Genomic DNA, 19,463 nt, shown 5'->3' on the forward strand with positions numbered 1-19,463 from the left:
TTTTGGAACTGTTTTTGAAAATTTGATGGTTTGCTTTGGGAAGAAGGAGATAGCGATTGAAAATGGAATACCAGAGGTATTGAAGAAGTCGATTATATTGCAGATTAGGACAATTTTGGCGTCCAAATTAGTCTTTCATTAACTAATAGAGACGGAGATGGACGGGAGGATCGAATTGAAACACGGGTGGAATGGTGGGGTACAAATTGTCAAAATTGAAAACCTAGGGTTTAATTTGAAAAATGTGTTAAACCCATTTTTTTTTTGTAATTTTTCCAAAATTTTATTTATTTATATTTGATTAAGTTAATTTTTTGTATTGACCATCATCATTGTGACATTTATGAGATGAATAGTTCGGATTATAATTATAATCTTAAAGTGAGGTCCACAAAAAAAATATTAAAAATAATGATATGAATAAAAGCCCTTGGCACTACAACCAATTCAATCCCATATTTTTAGTGATTGAGATCAATTTTTGATTTGTATAATTGAATTGAACTGATATTTTAACCTTGGTATTTTTAGCATTTGAGATCAATTTTTGGCCTCTTATAATTGAGTTGGACTGATATTTTGCATTTATTTTATTTTTTGAATTGTGTTTGAAATGATACATTTTAACTCTGATCCAGTTGACCGGCTCATTTATTGAAAATATATTAATTTTAATTTTTTTTTATAATTTTAGTACAAAATTAGGTGGAAACTTTTGTTAGTCTCTACTTTGGATGTAAGAAATTGCCATTTTTCTCTTTTTTAGCTCAAAATGGTTGGTGTTGACTTTTAGTCTTATATGTGTGAGACATATTAATCAGTTTGCTCTTTCACACTGGTGTTCTTTATTGTCGACTTGGTAGATTTCCTTCACGTTCCTTCCTTTGAATCAAAAACATAAAAAAGATTTCCTTGATGTGCCTAAATTATGTCATGGTCTTTATTTTTATGTTTTGTTTGGTTTTGGTTCATGTCAAAGCAAAAGTGAAGGAAAAAAACAAGAAAAATGAAATGGAAGCAGTTAGGAGCTAGATTCCTTGTATTTGTTTGGTTGGGTTCCTAAAAAACATGAAAATAAAAAATGAATAAGCATTTATGAGAAAATTCATTATTTTTGGGTTTGGTTATCATTGGAAAAATGAACATATATGTGAATTTGTTTAAATGGATCATTTCTCAATTGCCCTCCGCAACACCTTGAATGATTTCGTAGTAAACGATTTCTGAGGTAGCATTTCTTCCATAATCTCACTGTTTACCTACTCCAATAAAAAATAGACAGTATGGCTAATATGTCCCTAACAAATTTTTTTAACTCGGTTTCTGCAAACAATAAACTAATCAAGCATCTACCAATGTTTAAAAAATTGTTCTAAAAACTCCGCCAAACACAGCCTCCCTTTCTCCAGTCTCCCCTGTGCAAGCATCTAGCAAGCAGCACATCATGTGCACAATAGAACATTAAGCAAGGTTTCTCAATTACCAAGATCAAAAGTTTCAAAAGAAAATAACAGAAGAAAAGGCGGTGCCCCGCTGTCTACATAACCCTATTTCACACAGCATAATTTTCTGGTCTGTACAGAAACTGCTCAATATGTAGTTAGTATACAAGCCTAGTGTCTCCATCCATCAGCTCACGTCGGTTGCAGTTGCAGCTTCCTGAACTTCATCGTATGCACCCGTCACCTCATTATACGAGTACCTGTCAAGGAGAACAGTAAGAAATTGGTTCACCAGCAGTAAGAATGCCCTTGCAGAACTATGATTTGATTCGAGAGAATAAAAACTACAATAAAAATCAAGTAAAGAGCACAAGATGACTATCATGAATGCAAGATAAAGTTTAATGAAAGACGTATTGACTTCCCTTCTGCTTTGGAAGAACAATAGTCCAGAGCTCTAAATATGATTTTGTCAATGGAAATAACCTCACCATGATAGGTTTGGATCGCATTTTAACAATACGCCAAATACGACCTTGCTGGTCAGTATTGATAGAATAAGTACATGTCCCCTATATAATACTTAATTCTTTCATTAAGCACATTAGAAAGATGAGGAACACGATGCTTAAGCTTAATGTACTTGGGATCTTGTAACCTCATACTCATGTGTAACAACTCTCGTCACTGTTTACCGAATAACCACTGATTACCGTTAAACTGAAACTGATTATGACTGATAAGTGAACTGAATAAACTACTAAACTGACTGACTGAAATCTGAAACTGATTGATTGACTGTGTCTGATTAAATGCATTTTCTATCTGTTGATTGTCAATTGATTTGTTCGTGTTTTTATGGTTAAATTGCGAATTGAAGGCCTTATCGGCGGCCGAATCTGAAACTGATTAATGTTATGTGTTAGTTAGAATTTGTAAGATTTTATGACATATTTATCTGAAAACTGATTAGGTATGATTAAATTAGATTAAAACGAGTTAAATTGCATAGTTGGCCTTATTTACATAAGTGCCACCTAGTGGCCCACTACTTGGACTATTGTTGAGCCTTGTATACACATTGAATCAAAACATTCCATCAGCCCCTTTGTCCTTGCTAGCCGACCAAGATAGAGAGTGAGAGAGAGTTGAGTTGTTCTTGAGAGTTTGGCTTGAATCTTGAAGAATTGAGAGCTTAAGTGCATAATTGAGCCTCTAGACTTGTAATTGAGGAACCTAGGTATGAATTTCATTCTCCTTATTGTGTATTTAAGTTCCTTCTAGCATGGATCATGGTAGAATAAAGAGTTAAGTCATGAATTGGTTCGAAAGTGTTAAATTGAAGCTTAATCTTTGCATGCATGGCATACTCTTGCATTTTAGAACTTGTTCTTCATGAATTTGCCACATGCATGTCCATGTTCTGGTCATAAACCATGTTTTCATCTTGTTTTTGTAAAATTTAGCTCATTTGAGCTTGTATTTAAAGCTTTGAAATGATTTAAATTCATGCATGTTTGCATGTTCTCCATATTCATGGAAATTGGTTTGAATTGGATTCATTTGAAACACCCTTGGGCTTTGATTTTACAAATTGAGCTTTGAATCATGTTAAAGTATGAGTTTTGATGTGTTTTCTGAAAAATTGGCCCAAGAGGATCGAAATTTATGGTTTAAAACTTGGTTTTGAGCTTGAGGTTCAAATCTGGAATTTCCAAAATTTGGACTCACGCTCGAGCGGGGTGACTGGCGCTCGAGCGTGGAAATCGTGCTCCCAGCATTCTTGTTCTGTTTTGAAGTCCGCTCGAGCGGAAGAATTGACGCTCGAGCGGGACATTGTGTCTCATGTTCGAGCGGGTGTCGAGCGCCCAATCGAGCGTGATTTTCACCTATCCAGCACTTTTGACTGTTCTGCAGAACGCTCGAGCGGATAAGTATACGCTCGAGCGGAAACCTTTGTCTGCATGTCCGCTCAAGCGGAGTAACCTACGCTCGAGCGTGACCCCTATTTTCTGAAAATTCTGAAAATGTTTTTAAAGTGCATCTTTGCATCCTCATCTCATCCTAGGCATTATTAGGCCTAATTTAGGGCATCTTAATGAGGATATAGATGTAGAACCACACCGAGGTAAATTAGGGATTAAGTTGTTATCTTTTCCAACTGTGTAGCTTAGTGTGTGTTCAATCTGTAACTGTGTAGGGTTGGCGACTGGGGACGCGCTCTAGTTTTACTATAGCCCATAACTCTGTAAGTAACAATTGTGTAAAGATATGTTCAAAATGATTATCTTCTGAACAACTGAACTGTACTGCTTTCTAGGGATGGCAATTTCAACCCGGCCCGACGGGGACCCGACCCCCCGTCCCCGATAAGAGTGGTTTTTCCCCGAAAAATACCCCCGACGGGCCGGGGATGGTATTCAAAAATAAATCCCCGGTGACATTCGGGCCGGGGACGGTGATACATATTTCATCCCCGGCCCCGGCCCGGCCCCGGCCCCGCTCCCCGCCCCGGTCATCCCCCGATTTATATTATATATATATATATATATATGTGTGTTTGGTTTGGTTAAAGGCTGCCACTTTGAATATTATATTATATATATATATATGTTTATATGTTTGTTTATTACACTGTCTTACACTCTCTCTCTCGCCCGTCTCTTCTCTCACTTCTTCTGTCTCACCCTCAGCTCACTCTCTGATCTATCTCTCTCTCTCTCTTCTCTCCGCACCCAGTCGGCTGCCCTCCCTCTCGTCGCCTTCTCCACTGCCGCCTCCTCCTCCTCCATGCTACCGCCGCCTCCTCCTCCTCCTCTTCCGATCGTCATCCTCTGTCATCGCACTCGCAGTCGGCTGCTCCGCGACGCGGATCGTCCTCCTTCGTCCATGGCTTACCCACCATCGCCGATCCTCCTTCCTTCGTCCACTATCCGCGACGCCGATCTCAGATCTGTTTGTATTTATTCATGTATGTCTGTATCTATCCATTTTTTTTTTTTTTTTTTTATATGAACCGTTGATGATTGGGATGTTGTTGATTGGGGATGATGATGATGTTGTTGTTGTTGTTGTTGTTGATTGTGTTGTTATTGATTGTGTTGCTGTTGAAACAAGTTTGGGGGCGGGGAATTTTCGGGGTCGGGGAAACCCGGTCCCCGTTGGAGGGCGGGGATGGGGATGGTGGTAGGGTCCCCGTCGGGGATCGGGGCCGGGGCCGGGGAGATTTTTACAATCGGGGATCAGGGACGGGGAGTGTGATCCCCGGCCCCGCCCCGCCCCGCCCCGTTGCCATTCCTACTGCTTTCTGAACCGTTACTGTTAATTGAATGAATGTATGTCTTATATTCTGAATTGTACTGTGGCATCCTTAGCAACTACTGTTTACTGTTACTGTTACAGAGATCTCTGTTGGTTCCCTCGTTGGAACCACTACTGTTACTGACTGATAGCCATCATTTACTGTTCGGTCTTTTAAGACCTACTGTTTACTATACTGTTATGCTAATGGATGTACCACATATGATTGAATGACTGATATACTGAACTAATGAACTGTTGTCATTACTGTAAGGACATTAATTCTTAACCCCTTTACGCATTGTGTTATTCACTGGGCTTTAGCTCACTACTCATATATATATGTAGGTGTACAGGCACCAGACCGCAGCTAGAAGCGTCGGGGTAAACTCCAGTTTTGTCGAGCCAACCTATGTGCCTCAATGCGAGGTTCCGAGCCTGTCGAGCTACGGCTTAGGGGTGTTTTTAATTTCTCCGTCTGTCTCTGTATCTGTTTTGCATATCTGTATAGACTGTTACTATACTGTTTAATAGGGATTAGGTCCCTGAACTGAGTGATTGTATATATGTACATACTGTTTTGTCTGACTGTCTATATTGAAATAAAAAGTCTTTTTGCATACAGACTATCACAGCTCATTGGTTATTGTTTATTTACTGTATTGGCTTCCGCCAGCCCCTGTACTATGTATTACTGTATTACTGTTAACCAGGCCTTCGGTAATCTTTGGATTACTGGCCGGTTACAGTGCTAAACCCATAAAGGCGGGTTTGGGTCGTGACATCATGCCTTCATCTTATGATATTTACTAGAAAGCATTACATTCGAATCTTTTCATTAGGACGAAACTTAAAATCATTAAGGGTGCTGCACGACACATCCTGGATTCTCAGTAATACTTTCTTTGCATTTTTTTCTGCTTGACATAACTGCCATGCCAATATATGTGCAGTTGGAAGTTCATTGTACAAAAGAAAGTGCAGCCCATAGAGGGATTCCACTGGGCTGACCTCATCATCATTCTGTTTAAATGGAGAATGGAGCATTTGTATCTGGCAGACATACTTAGAAATTTCACAAAAGGATATGAATTTATTGAATTTAATTGAGCATAAAGCTTTTAACAGAACGGAACGGTGAAAAAAGATTCATGTCTCGTTATTTCTATTTATTTATTGCCAAGTCAAAATTTTTTTGAAAATTTTGTGTGTCCCGCGTCCATGCTTCTTAGGCACTATAACATGGTATTCTTAATTTTTAATGAAGTTCCATTCTTTTATCACATGGTTATCTCATTGTTTACAACATTACAAATCAAAAAGGCCAACCCAGAACTTGTAGATTAAGGATGCAAGCAAGTTACCACTGTCCTGATGCTGCACAACAATACAATCCCGAAGATGGGTCATAATAGTAGCCCAAGCTACTGCTGTAGTAGTACCTGAAGGAATAAAAGATGAATAAACTAATGTCACACAAATTATTTCAATGAATTTGTTACAAATTTATACCTCACATTCTGAACTAATCACCAGAAACTCATAATCACAATAGGTATCTCACAATTAACATGACATGGGGGGGGACCATGAGAACACAAATGTAAATCAACATAATTATAAGCAAATCAGCCATAGTGGTCCCACATTATCATTTTTTCTTTTCTTTTTTTGTTCATTTTCCCTAAAAAGAATCCATGCGTATTCTAGTAAAAAATGAAACATGGGAAAGAATAAATACTCATTAATAGAAGTGGAACAAAACTATTCCAGAAGTTCTAAAACAACAAACCATGATCAAAATATTTTGACTTTCAATGTTCAGTGGAGAAAAGCTATTCAATTCCATATTGAATGTAAATCACAGTACCATGACAATCCAGGCTACATGCATTGCACATGCCACACAGCATTATTTGTTCTTGTTTGGCAAGAGAAACAAGTTCTTGACAGAATGAAAAGTCAATTTGAAGTCATGCCCAATAGAAGTCATTTGACCACTAATAACTATAGCTAATCTGGCCAATTCACAATCATGGGACCATACTTGAAGCGTTTTCTAAGACGTAAAAGAAAACTATATAATAGTGCCTAAGGGTCATCACATGTGTGTAAAGGATGTCTATCAAAGCAAAACAAACGAAAACTACATTCCTTCACCTCAATGCTACTACCTGTACGCCCATGCATTTATCGACATAAATTGAAGTCTATCATTTTAGGAGGACCAAAGCACCACCTAAAATAATGTCAGGATATAAACTCATTAGTGCTCACTTCCTCATGAGTTGAGGCATGAAAGAAGGTGGCTGTATCACTCCCAGAGGGAAATCCTGAACATCACTAGTACTTAATTCGATGAGGCAAAATCTTTCTAACAGGATTCAAGTTACCAACTTCTATCTCCCCTCTTCACTTCTTTCTGGATTGAAATATGTTATTACAAACCTAGCTTGGAAAGGTACATGGTATTTGTAGATATGGTATTCGTAATTACAAAACTATCACCCCTCTTCACTTCTTCTACATCATACTGCAGTCCAATGTTCATAATTTTAAAGGCTCAAAGATGAGCAAACAATTAGTAGAACACATCAAGGATTAGAAACTGCTTAAAAAATTCCACCATATTTTAATAGAACACATTCGCTTTTAAAATTTAAAAAAAAAAAAAAAGGGATGGGGATATGGGTTTGCAACCAAAAATTATTGATTGGTCCTAGGGCGCCACGAGGCCATGCCCCACACCAATCACAATTCACCATGCCCCCACATGTTCCCCAATCACCCAACACAAATTCGTGGGCCCCACCATTTCCACCAATCACAACATCATTAGAGCACCACATGGCGGTGCCCCAAGACCAACCAATAACTTCTCATGTGCAACTGTCTGTGTGTGTGTGTGGAGAGACAGAGAGAGAGAGAGAGAGTGAAGATATACCCAGAAGACTCATCGTATACATAATCATTCTGTGAACCTCCACCTGCCAGCCAAAGCAATTACTAGTTATAATAATATCCAACCCAGTGGACTCGTGAAACGCATAATTTAAAGCTTACTTTCAGAGGGCTGACCAATTCTATCATGAGTAGGACCAGAAACCAAGATACTCCCTTCCGCAGTTGGATTGGCAGTACCATTCTCATCATCTTCGGCAAACATATCAAATGCATCATCACCATTGCTGGGTAAAATCTCTGCGGAAGAAACATTCATATTTGAAGGACCCACAGTTGTAGCAAGGAGTACAGAAGCATTGTAGTCATTGACCACAGTATCCATTGAGTCACCCTCCCCTCTTGCCCTTGCCAACCTCTCATATCCTTCTGCAGACAAAGAAGGCAATGAGAAAGTATCCTCCAAACATTTGCAAAACTAACAATTAAATGCCTTAAGATAACGGCAAATGAGTACATTTGCATATTGATATCAGAGGGAATAAGAAAAGAAAAACTATTATTTAGAAAAATAAGAATATAAAAACATAAAGGAATTCCTAAAAGAAGGACCATTCATTACCTTGTAAACCTGTAGCAATACATTACAAGGTAACAAAAGTAGGTATCATAGATTTATTGGGACTGATTAAACATAATCAAACAAACAATGAACTGCAACAGCATTTAATAGATGTTGAGTGCTTAAACAAGGTCTTCCATTTAAATACAAATGAAAACGAAGCAAAGAAGACGGCATATATAAATAAACAAATAAAGGAAAATTTCACTGTATCCCCATGTGTATATATCCCTGTCATTTGGGAAAAACCAATTAACCCCCTGCAGTATATGGACTAAAGTGCACCGTCAATTTTTCCATCCAAATTAATGAAAAGTGCATCACAGGCATCTACGCTTAACCATTTTTTAAAAGACAAAAATACCCTTCTCAACAAGCCCCCATTTTTTAAAAGACAAAAATACCCTTCTCAACAAGCCACACTCCCTCCCCCACTGCAGAAGATACCAAATGCAAATGAGCCATATCAATAGACCAAAGAGAAAGCTGTTAGTACTTAGTAGTAGAGTACACTACGAAAGTTCCCTGTTTGGGCCTTGATTGCAATTTGCATGTCAATCTCAATGTAGTGTGGCACATGGCTCACATTTGTCTATATTCTTATCCAACACTGATCTCATTATCCCCAAACCCCAAATTATGCAGTATCTAATGGACAGTCCTTTTACAGGGAGCTGAGAGAGAGAGAGATTAACTACTTGGCCTAACACGGGGGTAAAATGAAATTTGCCCTTAAAAAGGAACTCAATGGAACAACCTTAAGGCTCAAGTTTCCTGTAGAGCAACAACTACAGTCTAACCCCAATTTAGCCTCCAAGGGCAATTGAATATCAGCAATTTGTTTAAGCCTCTAGGAGTTCCTAATACTAAAGATAAGATTCTTATAAACAGATCAATAGGCGAGAAATTTCTTTTATTCTTCCCGCTCCCCCTCCCACTTGGCATGGTCATTAAGGGGATATTTAGTTAGGAAAGAAGTTGGACAAGAGCCCAATATACTAACCTGCCTCACGCTGAAACACCTCCTGCTTTTCATCATATACATCTGCAAAACAAAAGTTGAACCAAGGATCAAATTCATATATCCAAAGGCTTAGAATGGAAATATTTGAACAAAGCTGAAAGAAAGCAAAACTTCCTCATCACACTAAATAAGGAACTTGGCAGCCAACACCTCATTTCATGAATGCCTATATTCAAATCAAATCACGTCATGCAGTTTGACCCAAATAAGATAATGTGTGCTATTTTAGCACATGACAAACAACTAAGTCACTTAACTGTAATCACCGTTCTCCATCAGCTTCATGGCATCTTCAGTCAGCTGGTCAAAGAGTTGTTTTGTTTCTGCAGGCATCTTTTCTTTTTTGTTATTTGAAGTTCCTTTCAGCCTTCTCAAAGCTCGTAAAACCTGTGGAGTGTAAAGTCAACCTCTAATGTGCAGTATAAAAATATCATACAAAAATATTGACTGGTGGCTCCGACATCCAACATATAACAGAGAAAATAATGTTCAACAGCAATAATGGACCATTCAACCAAAATAGCAGTTGATATATGATAAATTTCAGATAGATGGGACAGACACAGTGATAATCATTCTGCACACTGAAGAATTTCAATTTGAAATATAAAGCAGGAATTTTCTCAGTAATCTAAACAATATGGTGACTCACAGTTTCCCAATATACAAGTCAATTTTCCTTTTTGTCAGGAAGAAGAAGTAAAACGAAATAAAAAAGAGAAGCCTGACTAAAGAAAAGAGTGAAGATATATATATATATTGCACATTACTGACAAGCCTCAACGTAACAACACATCTTTCTTCACCACAATCACACATTTCTGATTTAATCGCATTCCTTTCCTCTATCTTTCTTTCTTAATTGTAAAAAAAAACTCTTCAATAAACAATAAAAATCTGTTGTCAACATCTTACATTGCATATCCACAAAACATTTTTGACAAAATTAGAATTACATAAAACAAAACTGATTGACCCTCATTCATTTCATGCAGGCATACAACCCAGAAAATTTTATTCAAAAGGGAAAACCTCACTTTTTCCCTCCCTCCCTCCCTCCCTTCTACCACCACCACCCTCTCCCTTCCCATCCCCTTCCACCACTGCTCCCTCTCCCTTCACCCCTTTCATCCGTTACGTGGGAATCTACAGTCCCTTTGCACCATATGATATACATGTATATATTTTGAATGTCCATGTGATAGCGGGTGTATGTCCTATATGTATGTATACGTGTAGCGTGTGCTATTAAAAAAGATTAATAAATGAGGAAGAAAGAGAGATAAAGAAGAAAGAAAGAGAGGAAGAGAGATGGGTGGGTTGTGGAGGTGGTGATGATGATGGCTTCCAAGAGGGGAGGAGGAGATAAACAAATTGACAAAATTATCACTCTTCTGTGTTAGTCAACAAATTTGGATGGAGGATTGATATTAACATCAAGTTGAAAGATGAAGGATTAATTGACAAAATTAAAACCTAGGATTTTATTTGTTAATGGGGGGGAAAAACTTATTTTTTTTGTAATTTACCCTAAATTTATAAATGAAGAATTAAAATACCTTTTACACTACATATAAATAACGAATAAAATGGAGGAAAAAATTCTCCTTGAGACCTTTTTCCTGTTGATAAAAAATAAAATGAGAAGAGAATGAACAATAATTGCTAAAAGGGTCTTTTTTCTAATAAGTGATAAATTAAATTAAATTAAAATGGTGCCAAGAGGGCACCCCCCAAGACTATAAAAGGGTATTATCTAGAAGCATGATCTTAAGATTTGTAAATGAATGGGAAAAACAAAGGGGTTGGGTATATTTTAAGAATCTCCATAGTAAGGGGGTAATAGGTTATTACTAAATATATCTTATTAAGAGGACAGAAATGGGGTATGGCCTAATTACAACAATTAATTTGCACGATACACCAAGCATACCTACAGTACAAATATACAAATATGCACACGAATGTGCATGTATGTGGAGGTCAAAATAAAAGTCAATACTGGAGCAAAAACTCATCTGGCTTGAATCAATATTTGATATGACCAGAATCATGCAGATTCAAGTTGGACCCACAACAGTAACAATCCATTATGTTCTTAATTAAAAGAAAAAAATTAACTTTTATTTAATGAAAATTTTTGAATGCATAATATATCAAAGCAACTAGTTTATACCATTCTTCTTGATCATATGATACATCATATATTATAGTTGTTACAAGTAGATAGTCTAACAAGGATATATGATACAATGCACTTTAAACATGTAAATTAAAATAAACAATGAGAACAAAAATTTGGCATAGAACTCAGAATAACAATACATCAATGTGCAGGGGGGCCATACATATAGCTCCAAGGTATATGTCAAGTTGAACCAAACAAACTTAGCTATCTAGCAATTTCATAATCACATTTTACAATAAATCATTGAAATGGAGGGTGCACATACAAAAGTATTGTATTTTCTTTTTTAATCAGTGAAAAAAAAAAAAAGTTTTCACAGTTAACGATGCAATGTTTGGCAAAAACAGTCAATTTAAAAGAGAATATACCGTACACATGACATTTCATACAAGTCTTCAATACAACTAGGAGGGAAGAAAACATTGAACTTTACCGTTTCCCCAGGCTCAAGCACATCAGCAATTCGCCTCTTCATTTGTCCAATTTCTTGAGACGAAAGGTCAGGGATATCATCATCCATATTTGTAAGCATAGAGCCTTTTGCAGCAAGTTTAGGGTCAACCTCAACACTATCAAGCCATGCATCCTGCAGGCAATTGTATACAAATGACAAACATGTTCCATTATGTTGGCACAATAATTGCATGCAACTCAATACAGCACCTTGATTTCATTTTCATGGATGTACTCGACAAAATTTCCCTGCTCATCAAAATAGCCTTCTTCCCTCTCTTTTTCCAGATTAAAAGGTTCTATCTGAACCCCATCATGAACAAACGTCTCGTTATCCTGCCAAAAGTAACTTCCTATCATTGGCTATCCTTTCCCTTGTTCCAATAATAAATTGAAAGCAATTACCTCGCCCAGAAAAAAAGCTGCCATTTAAAAAATAAGTATACATCACTATAAATATACTCAAATGGATTAGAAACATTCTTTGTGCCATAGACAAGCATGAAGTCACAAATAATTATAAACAACAGCAATCAACATTTCTGAAAACAAAGTGAAGTAACAAAAATGATACTTCCTCCATCCCACAATGTTGGTCCCTGTTTGAGAGTTCCAACTTTTTGAGGGAACATGTAATTATTGCTTTAAAGTCAAATCAAAAGATATTGATTTACCATATTTCCCCTTTATTCCCATTATTAAATATATTTATAATCATTTTTAAAGGGTAGTTTTGGAATAATATAAAATTTTATGTTTTGAATTTTCAAAATGGACAACCATTTTGGGACATCAAAAACTGACAAAATGGACCAATAATATGGGACAGAGGTAGTGAAAAAACAATTTCTAGATTTTAATAAATCGAAGTTCCTTGACAGATGGACAATCAAAAGCACTGATGAGAACATGGTGCCTATTTGGTGTTAGATATTGATTTAAAGCTGAAGTGCAGAAACTATATGACTTTCAGGTCTGCTAAATGACTAAGTCCATGAAAAGAATCAACCAAACACATTATTAGAATTTTTTTTAAATTATATATTAGAATTTTTTTATTTATTTTTTTTAATAGAGAATTGTATATGCCATAAACTTGGTATAAGAAACCATTGTTGTCAAATCCCAAATTGCCTTTCAAATCGTTTTACTAAAATAGTGAATCATGAATCTTATCAAATTGTGGATCATAAGGTTCACTTTATTTAATATAATATATAATTTTATATATTTATATATACATATAAAAATACATGCAAATTGTTAAAAATGAAATAAATGTCAATATAACTAAGGCCAAGTTTGGGAAGGCTCAAAAAAGTCAAAAAGTTACTCAAAAAGTCAAAAATTTATCACTATTCACCAAAAGTCAACAATTACGGCTGCACAACTCCCAATTTTAATTTTTCCCTACAAAGCAATTTTTACAATTTTTTATTACACATTTTTCCATAAAAAGTCAAAAAATTAACCCAAACATTCATATTTTCAACCTCAACTTTTTAGTCTAAAAAGACAAAAAGTACACTTATTTAGGACATCCCAAACAATCCCTAAATTGTATATATGTATATATCCACATTTATCAAAATAAATAATTGATCTCTTTTATATTTCTTTATACAGAAACGAGAAAGATGACATTTAATGCATTATGTGAGCAAAAACAAAAACATAATTGAATCACAATGAATTGTAATGCATCGCAAATTGAGTCACATAATTCACTCAATTTTGGATTCAACGGAAGGATTGGTTGAAAATCGTATTGAATTGTATGAATCAAATCGTGAATATCCTAACAATCTTGTTAGAAACATTATGGGGTATCAAAAGCCACATGTAAAATACTTATTCTACAAATTTCCCCAGATACTCTTTTTCGTAAACATGTACATGCTAAAAATAATATATGATAGTAACAGCAACAATCTTGCTAAACGCTTGAGGCTATAACAACCTTGTCATTACACTGAAACATTTGTCTGTATTACTAAATCACACATAAATGTTGCGAGTATGGTTCCAAATAACAATCACTGGTGTGAAGACATTTAATAGCTAGCAACAATAACTCGTGATCAACCAAAAAAGAACAATCAACATGGGAAGAAATATATAAACAAACCTCATATCGCACTTCTGCAGCTGATATATCATGAAGCATCCCTCTATTTTCTTCACTGAGGAGTTCGGCAGTTATCTGATTCCTCTGCATTGCACGCTCCTTTGCTGCATTACGAGCATCAACCTGCTCACTTGTAAGGTCTTCGGAAGGCTTCCATACATCCACCTTTTCATTTCCAGGTTTCACCTTCTTACCCTTAGGAAACCTAACTCTCTTTTGCCTGTGCATATTCAAAATCATCACAATCTAAGCAAATCCCAAAAGAATAGTTTTAAGATTTGGAAACTGCAGAAAGTACATCAGCTTAGCCGTCAAGAAAACTAGTAGAGTTCGAAAACCAGAAGCACAAACCCTTTTACCTTTGGCCAAATTTCACTTCACACTCCTATACTTTACACCTAATCCCATTTTTCCGGATCTTTTACGCTGTGTTTGGCTGTGTTTGGCTGGGGGATTTGGGAAGAGAAAGGGAATAGGTAGATGAAATATGAATAAAATATACCTACTTTTCACATATTTTCACATACATTTTCCCTTTCCTTTTCCAAATTCCTTCCCAAATTCCTCAATCAAACATCACGTGCGTAAAGTTATTTAAAAAACGGACGGAGGACTAAAATGAGATTTTGGTAATGGTAGTGAAATTTTGATAACAAATACAATGATGTTAAATGTAATTAATACTATCACGTGTTGTTTGGAATAGCATTATAGCCCAATTGCAACAGGGAACAAAGTGGAATTGGAGGTAAACTCCTCTGAACTGTGCCTACTACAACTAATTATCATAATCGAATCAAGTTTTGTTTTTTTTAAACCAAAAATCAAATAAGAACATGACTGTTCAGTTTCCCTATCCTAGAAGATAATTATTCTGCTTTCCTTTCCTCAGTTTTCCTGGAAACCAAACAGAAAGTTTAAGAAATTGAATATCGGAAACACAAATGAACTCTCACAAGAGTCTAATTGGAGAGAGTAGAAAGAAGATAGAGATTAGGGTTTTAAGCTAAGCATATGAATACATATATACAGGTATATGGAAAGAGAGAGAGAGAGAGAGAGAGTTACGTAGGGGGTTCGTTTGAATCATCGTCTTCGGGAAATGGGCGCTTGAGGTGAGCTCGCGATGGTTTCTCTTCCATGGAACGTCGTCACTGATTTCTTTCTAGAGAGAGAGAGAGTGGGAGAGAGAACGCCTGACAGAGAAAGGGTTTTTTCGCAAGCCTATCTGCGAAGGCGACGAATGGGCCGGACACGACACAAGTTGTTTTGTCCGGCTTGGTTTATATACTCGGGCCGACCGGTTCAATATCACTCTCTCGAACGAAACATTTTTAAGTGAAGTTTGGCTAAACTAAAAAAGTGCACTTATTTCATCTTTTTATCTTTTTTTGTCATATCAATCAACATCTCCTCTCTACTTTTTCTACACATAATACAAAAAAAGTCAAAAAGTACACTTATTTAGTCTTTCCAAACTTGGCCTTAGTGTCTGTCTGTTTTCATAAGTGGACCGAAAATAATTGATAGTGAGATAATTAAATAAAATTATATTTATTTTGATAATAGTTATTAGTGTAGAAATTGTTAAAATATTTTTATACAAAGTAATAAAATAAATAAAAAAATATAAAAATATTAAACATTAATATTTTAAAAAATATATCTAACATGTAAAAAAAATTTATAAAATAAATATAAAATAAAAAAATTTCAAGAAAAAATAAAACAAATGAAATAGTGATTTTTACTTAACAAAAAATACAAAAAATTAAACTTTAATGTTCAAAAATAAATGTCCGACATGTAAAAAATAAAATAAAAAATTTCTAGTCCGTCGGACTATTTTTCTAATACCAAGTTCTGGAGGTCCATTCGAATTCCCTTGGGTAGGCCATCCTAATCCGGAGCTCAATATCAATCCCCTCCTCATCTCTCAAAACAAACACAATATTAATAGGTATCACATCACTACTGTACGGGGAGGAAATAATTCTCCTCGTATAATCCTGTTGACCAAGTCCACGCTCCTCCGTACGACGTCGCTTTGTCACCTGAAAACACAAACGTGAGCTAGCCGGCGGGTGTGTGCCGGAAACCTCTCCGATGCCTAAGTCAGAGAACTTGACAAGTAGACAAAGTTCTAAGTTTTCAGAAAGGTTGTGTTCAATTACCTCCTCCAAGGTGATGTTTGTGAGCTTTTATAAGTTTCCCGTGGCACAATCCTAGTAAGACTTGTATTTCTCCATGCAGAGTCCTCCTAGGATTCATACTCCTAAGGATAATGCTTATCCTTTTACACCCTCCCCCACTGCTTAAACCAAGTGGGATGGTTTTCTCCATGGCCGAATTACCATTTGACCGAAGTAACATTGGCTATGCTGAGCCATAGAGAAGACCGAACTATCCTTAGCTCGGTTTTCTCCTCCAACTCCTTATCTCGGCTTTCCCCCATTCAACCATGATGCGTTTAGACCAAGCTTCTGAGTAGCAAGCTCTGGCCGATCTGACCACAATACACCGCGACCGGATTAACTCCGAGACCGGACTAACTCTAGTTAGGAACTAACCGTGAGGCCAGACTAACATCAAGTTACCTCCAGACCGGAGTAGCTTTATACCATATAGGGCCGAAGCAATTACACTTCTCCTAGGCCGGAGTAACCATACCTCTCCTGGGCCGGAGTAACTATGCTTCTTCTGGACCGGAATATCATTGCGGCCTTTTACTGAGTCCTTCACACTTTGGGCCATAAAGTCCATCTCACAGCTCGGTCCAATTTTTCCAAAAATTACCCTCTCAATTGCCCCTTAATTCCATCTGCACAGCATGATTTGGGATTACCAGTCCAACCGAGCTGAAGTTATCAAGCCTTTCCAACCGAGCTAAAGTTATCAAGCCTTTCCAACCGAGCTAAAAAAAAAAAAAAACCTTTAGCCTCTCCAGCCGAGCTAACTTTACTTTGGGCTTCACTTTGTTCGGTCAAAAACGTCTCTTCAGTCACGACTGTAACGCTTCCCTTTCCGTATACACGTGGCATGCTCCCATTCGTAGAAGGCAACGCCGTCTTCGTGTTTCGTAATTTTTGAACAGTTCCCGCTTCTTCCCTTTTCTTTTCCCTCTCTCTCATTCCACAAAACATTCTTCTCATTCTTGAACATTCACATTCTTCTCCCCCTTGTTCCTTGAGCACCTGAGTTTTGAGCTTGCTGTGTTCGTGCCTCCATCGCTGCTACTGCCTTCATTTCCAGGCTTCCTTCTTATTCGGGTAAGCAAGCCTATCCTTCTTTCTCTTTGTCTGCTTCATCATTTGTATAGTTTTGTTTTGTATGCTTTTTGCAAACACTTTCTTCCATTTGTTGCTTTTGCTTCTGTATTCTTATGAAAAAAAAACAGTAGAGCTTCATGTGTGTATGAACTATTCTTGTAGAAAACCAGTCTTAGATCCAAAATAGAGTAGCGACCGATCTAGGGTACTGTTTGCCTATATAGGTAGATCACTGTAGTCCATAACCGAACTAGAACTTGAAAGTTTCAAAGAGTCACCAGAGCCTCACTCACTTTAGCCGAAATAAGATTACCGAGTTTTGAACATATTAAATTTGGAACATCGATTTTCAACCGAACTAAGCTTTTGGGGCCAAGCCAGCTTTCTTAATTCCTAAACCGAACTCAGAAAGCTGCCCCTAGAGGCTTAACCGAAGTAACTTTATTCACACTACAACCGATTTAGGCCTTGGGGCTAAACCAGCTTTCTTAGTTTTTTAGGCCGAACTCAGAAAGCTGCCCCTAGACGTTAAACCGGTCTACCGAGCAAACTGCTCAAACCGAGCTACCAAACCTTTTAATGAACCGAGATAGAACCAGTTTTTTGAGGCCGAAGTAGGGCTCTTATACCTTGCTTTTAAATTGTAGCACGGTCCATTGATCAGTGCTTTAACCCCCTCTGTTTTTTACTTTGCAGACTTAGGTTACCCAGGCACTCCTGCGTGCGCTCAACCGAGCTACTGAGCACGATTTTTGCACCGATATAAATTATAAGTAAATTATACATCAGATGGGTAAGTATAGGTATCTAGCTGAGACCCCTGGTGGCATGGCCGAATTTAGGAAAGACTACCAAATTCCTGATGACGTCCATCTGATGTTGGCAAAAAAAGATGTTATTCCTTGGGAAAAAGAAGGCTTCGTCCCTTTTACCCTTCAATCCATAATAGAAACTGGACTACGATTTCCTGTCCAACCGTTGATCTGCGAATTTCTTAGGCAGACTAGATTATGCCCCACCCAACTGTCCACCAATACATATCGCATCATAATGGGAATAGCCGCACTGAACCACCAAACCGGACTGAACCTCGGCCTGGCCGAAATTTTCCATCAATACTCTATCGGCTCAAAAGATGCTGGGTGGGTCTATTACCTTAGGATTCGCCGCCGCCGAGAGAAGATAGTTAAACACACACCGGACAAAGATCTTAACGACGATGATTTTTTCTGGGTCTCTGGGAACTTTGAGGATTTTCAAGCCCAAATTCCTGGCCGACCTATAAATTGGAAAAAGGGAGAGCCCGGTAATTTAACTTCGGTCTTCTTCCTTGTATGTTATTTCGGTTTTTTTTAGTCTATTAACCGAACTAACACTTCTCTTTTTGCAGATTTCGCCCACCTCCGTTCCCTATATAGCTATCCCAACCTTGCGATTTTGCGAGCCGCACTACGGTGTAAAGAAAGGAGTTGGGCCAAGCTTCTAAACTTTGAACCGACCTACCGATATAGCGGTCGTCGAAAGGCTCGAGTGACCGATTTCCTTCTAGAGGAAGCACCTGAACCGGACCCAAACTTGCCCGAAATACGACTTGTCCCATTAACAGCTGAAGAAGAGATGGCGAAGAAAAGCAGAGTGAGGGCCCTTCTGACCGCAACAACCAGGGCCGAAGTGCAACCATTTTTAGAAACGCAGCCTGCCGTTGTGGCCCTCCCTTCTCAGCAGCTGTAGACACCCCATTTTTGACCGACCTTAAGACTCAGACGTCACCGATTGAGCGCTTGGTGATGTTGCATAATGTGCTTGTTCAGAAGTTTCGGAGTTGCGGCCGTGAGCCCTGCCTCCGGACTCCCGAACCCTTTTCTGTGCCTTGTCTCGGTTTGCGAACCAGACTCGGTTTTCTCTGTTTCTTTTCCTGAGGGGAGAGAGAGGTTCCGTAGACCATCTCTCAATGTCCGTAGGCTACATTTGGTGGCCGTAGGCCATTTTGCCCATTTCGGAGTCCGGTTCCCGGTTTTCGGAGCCGTCAGGCCGTGTGCCTCGGTTCGGGACCGCTTAACCATCTCCTATTGCTCTGATTTTTGGCATACATCTTATTTCATCCATTTTGGGGGACACTGGGGGCTGAGAAACCCA

The 19,463-nt window shown here is 37.7% G+C and overlaps 1 protein-coding gene across 3 annotated transcripts; it reads right to left on the reverse strand.

The window, feature by feature from the left end:
* Positions 1–1,456: 1,456 nt before the first annotated feature.
* LOC114293673 (CD2-binding protein-like protein) lies at positions 1,457–15,365 on the reverse strand. Of its 3 annotated transcripts, none has more exons than XR_014360923.1 (10): positions 15,127–15,338; positions 14,059–14,278; positions 12,141–12,266; positions 11,911–12,063; positions 9,547–9,676; positions 9,269–9,310; positions 7,806–8,072; positions 7,687–7,729; positions 5,526–6,184; positions 1,457–2,106 (listed from the first exon to the last, which is right to left on the reverse strand). XR_014360923.1 is itself a non-coding variant. In XM_028237783.2 (10 exons), the coding sequence occupies exons 1-10, from the start codon at positions 15,198–15,200 to the stop codon at positions 1,630–1,632; spliced, it is 1,206 nt and encodes a 401-aa protein (XP_028093584.2). In that variant the 5' UTR covers positions 15,201–15,365; the 3' UTR covers positions 1,457–1,629. The 3 variants fall into 3 exon arrangements, 2 of the variants coding, with proteins under 2 accessions (XP_028093584.2, XP_028093585.2); XM_028237783.2 differs by having other exon boundaries at positions 1,457–1,702; positions 6,107–6,184; positions 15,127–15,365; XM_028237784.2 differs by having other exon boundaries at positions 1,457–1,702; positions 6,107–6,184; positions 7,821–8,072.
* Positions 15,366–19,463: the final 4,098 nt, after the last annotated feature.

The sequence above is a fragment of the Camellia sinensis genome, chromosome 2 (genome assembly GCF_055761805.1).
Source record: "Camellia sinensis isolate YWXY chromosome 2, ASM5576180v1, whole genome shotgun sequence".
NCBI lineage: Eukaryota > Viridiplantae > Streptophyta > Magnoliopsida > Ericales > Theaceae > Camellia > Camellia sinensis.

What these genes read in the sequence shown, in the direction of transcription:
- LOC114293673 (XM_028237783.2), bottom strand. Translation starts at nt 15,200, where the DNA reads ATGGAAGAGAAACCATCGCGAGCTCACCTCAAGCGCCCATTTCCCGAA. An exon ending in CTGCAGAAGTGCGATATGAG is followed by an intron (nt 12,267 to 14,058) that starts GTTTGTTTATAT and finishes TACTTTTGGCAG; the next exon opens with GATAACGAGACGTTTGTTCA. An exon ending in GATGGAGAACGGTGATTACA is followed by an intron (nt 9,311 to 9,546) that starts GTTAAGTGACTT and finishes TTTGTTTTGCAG; the next exon opens with ATGTATATGATGAAAAGCAG.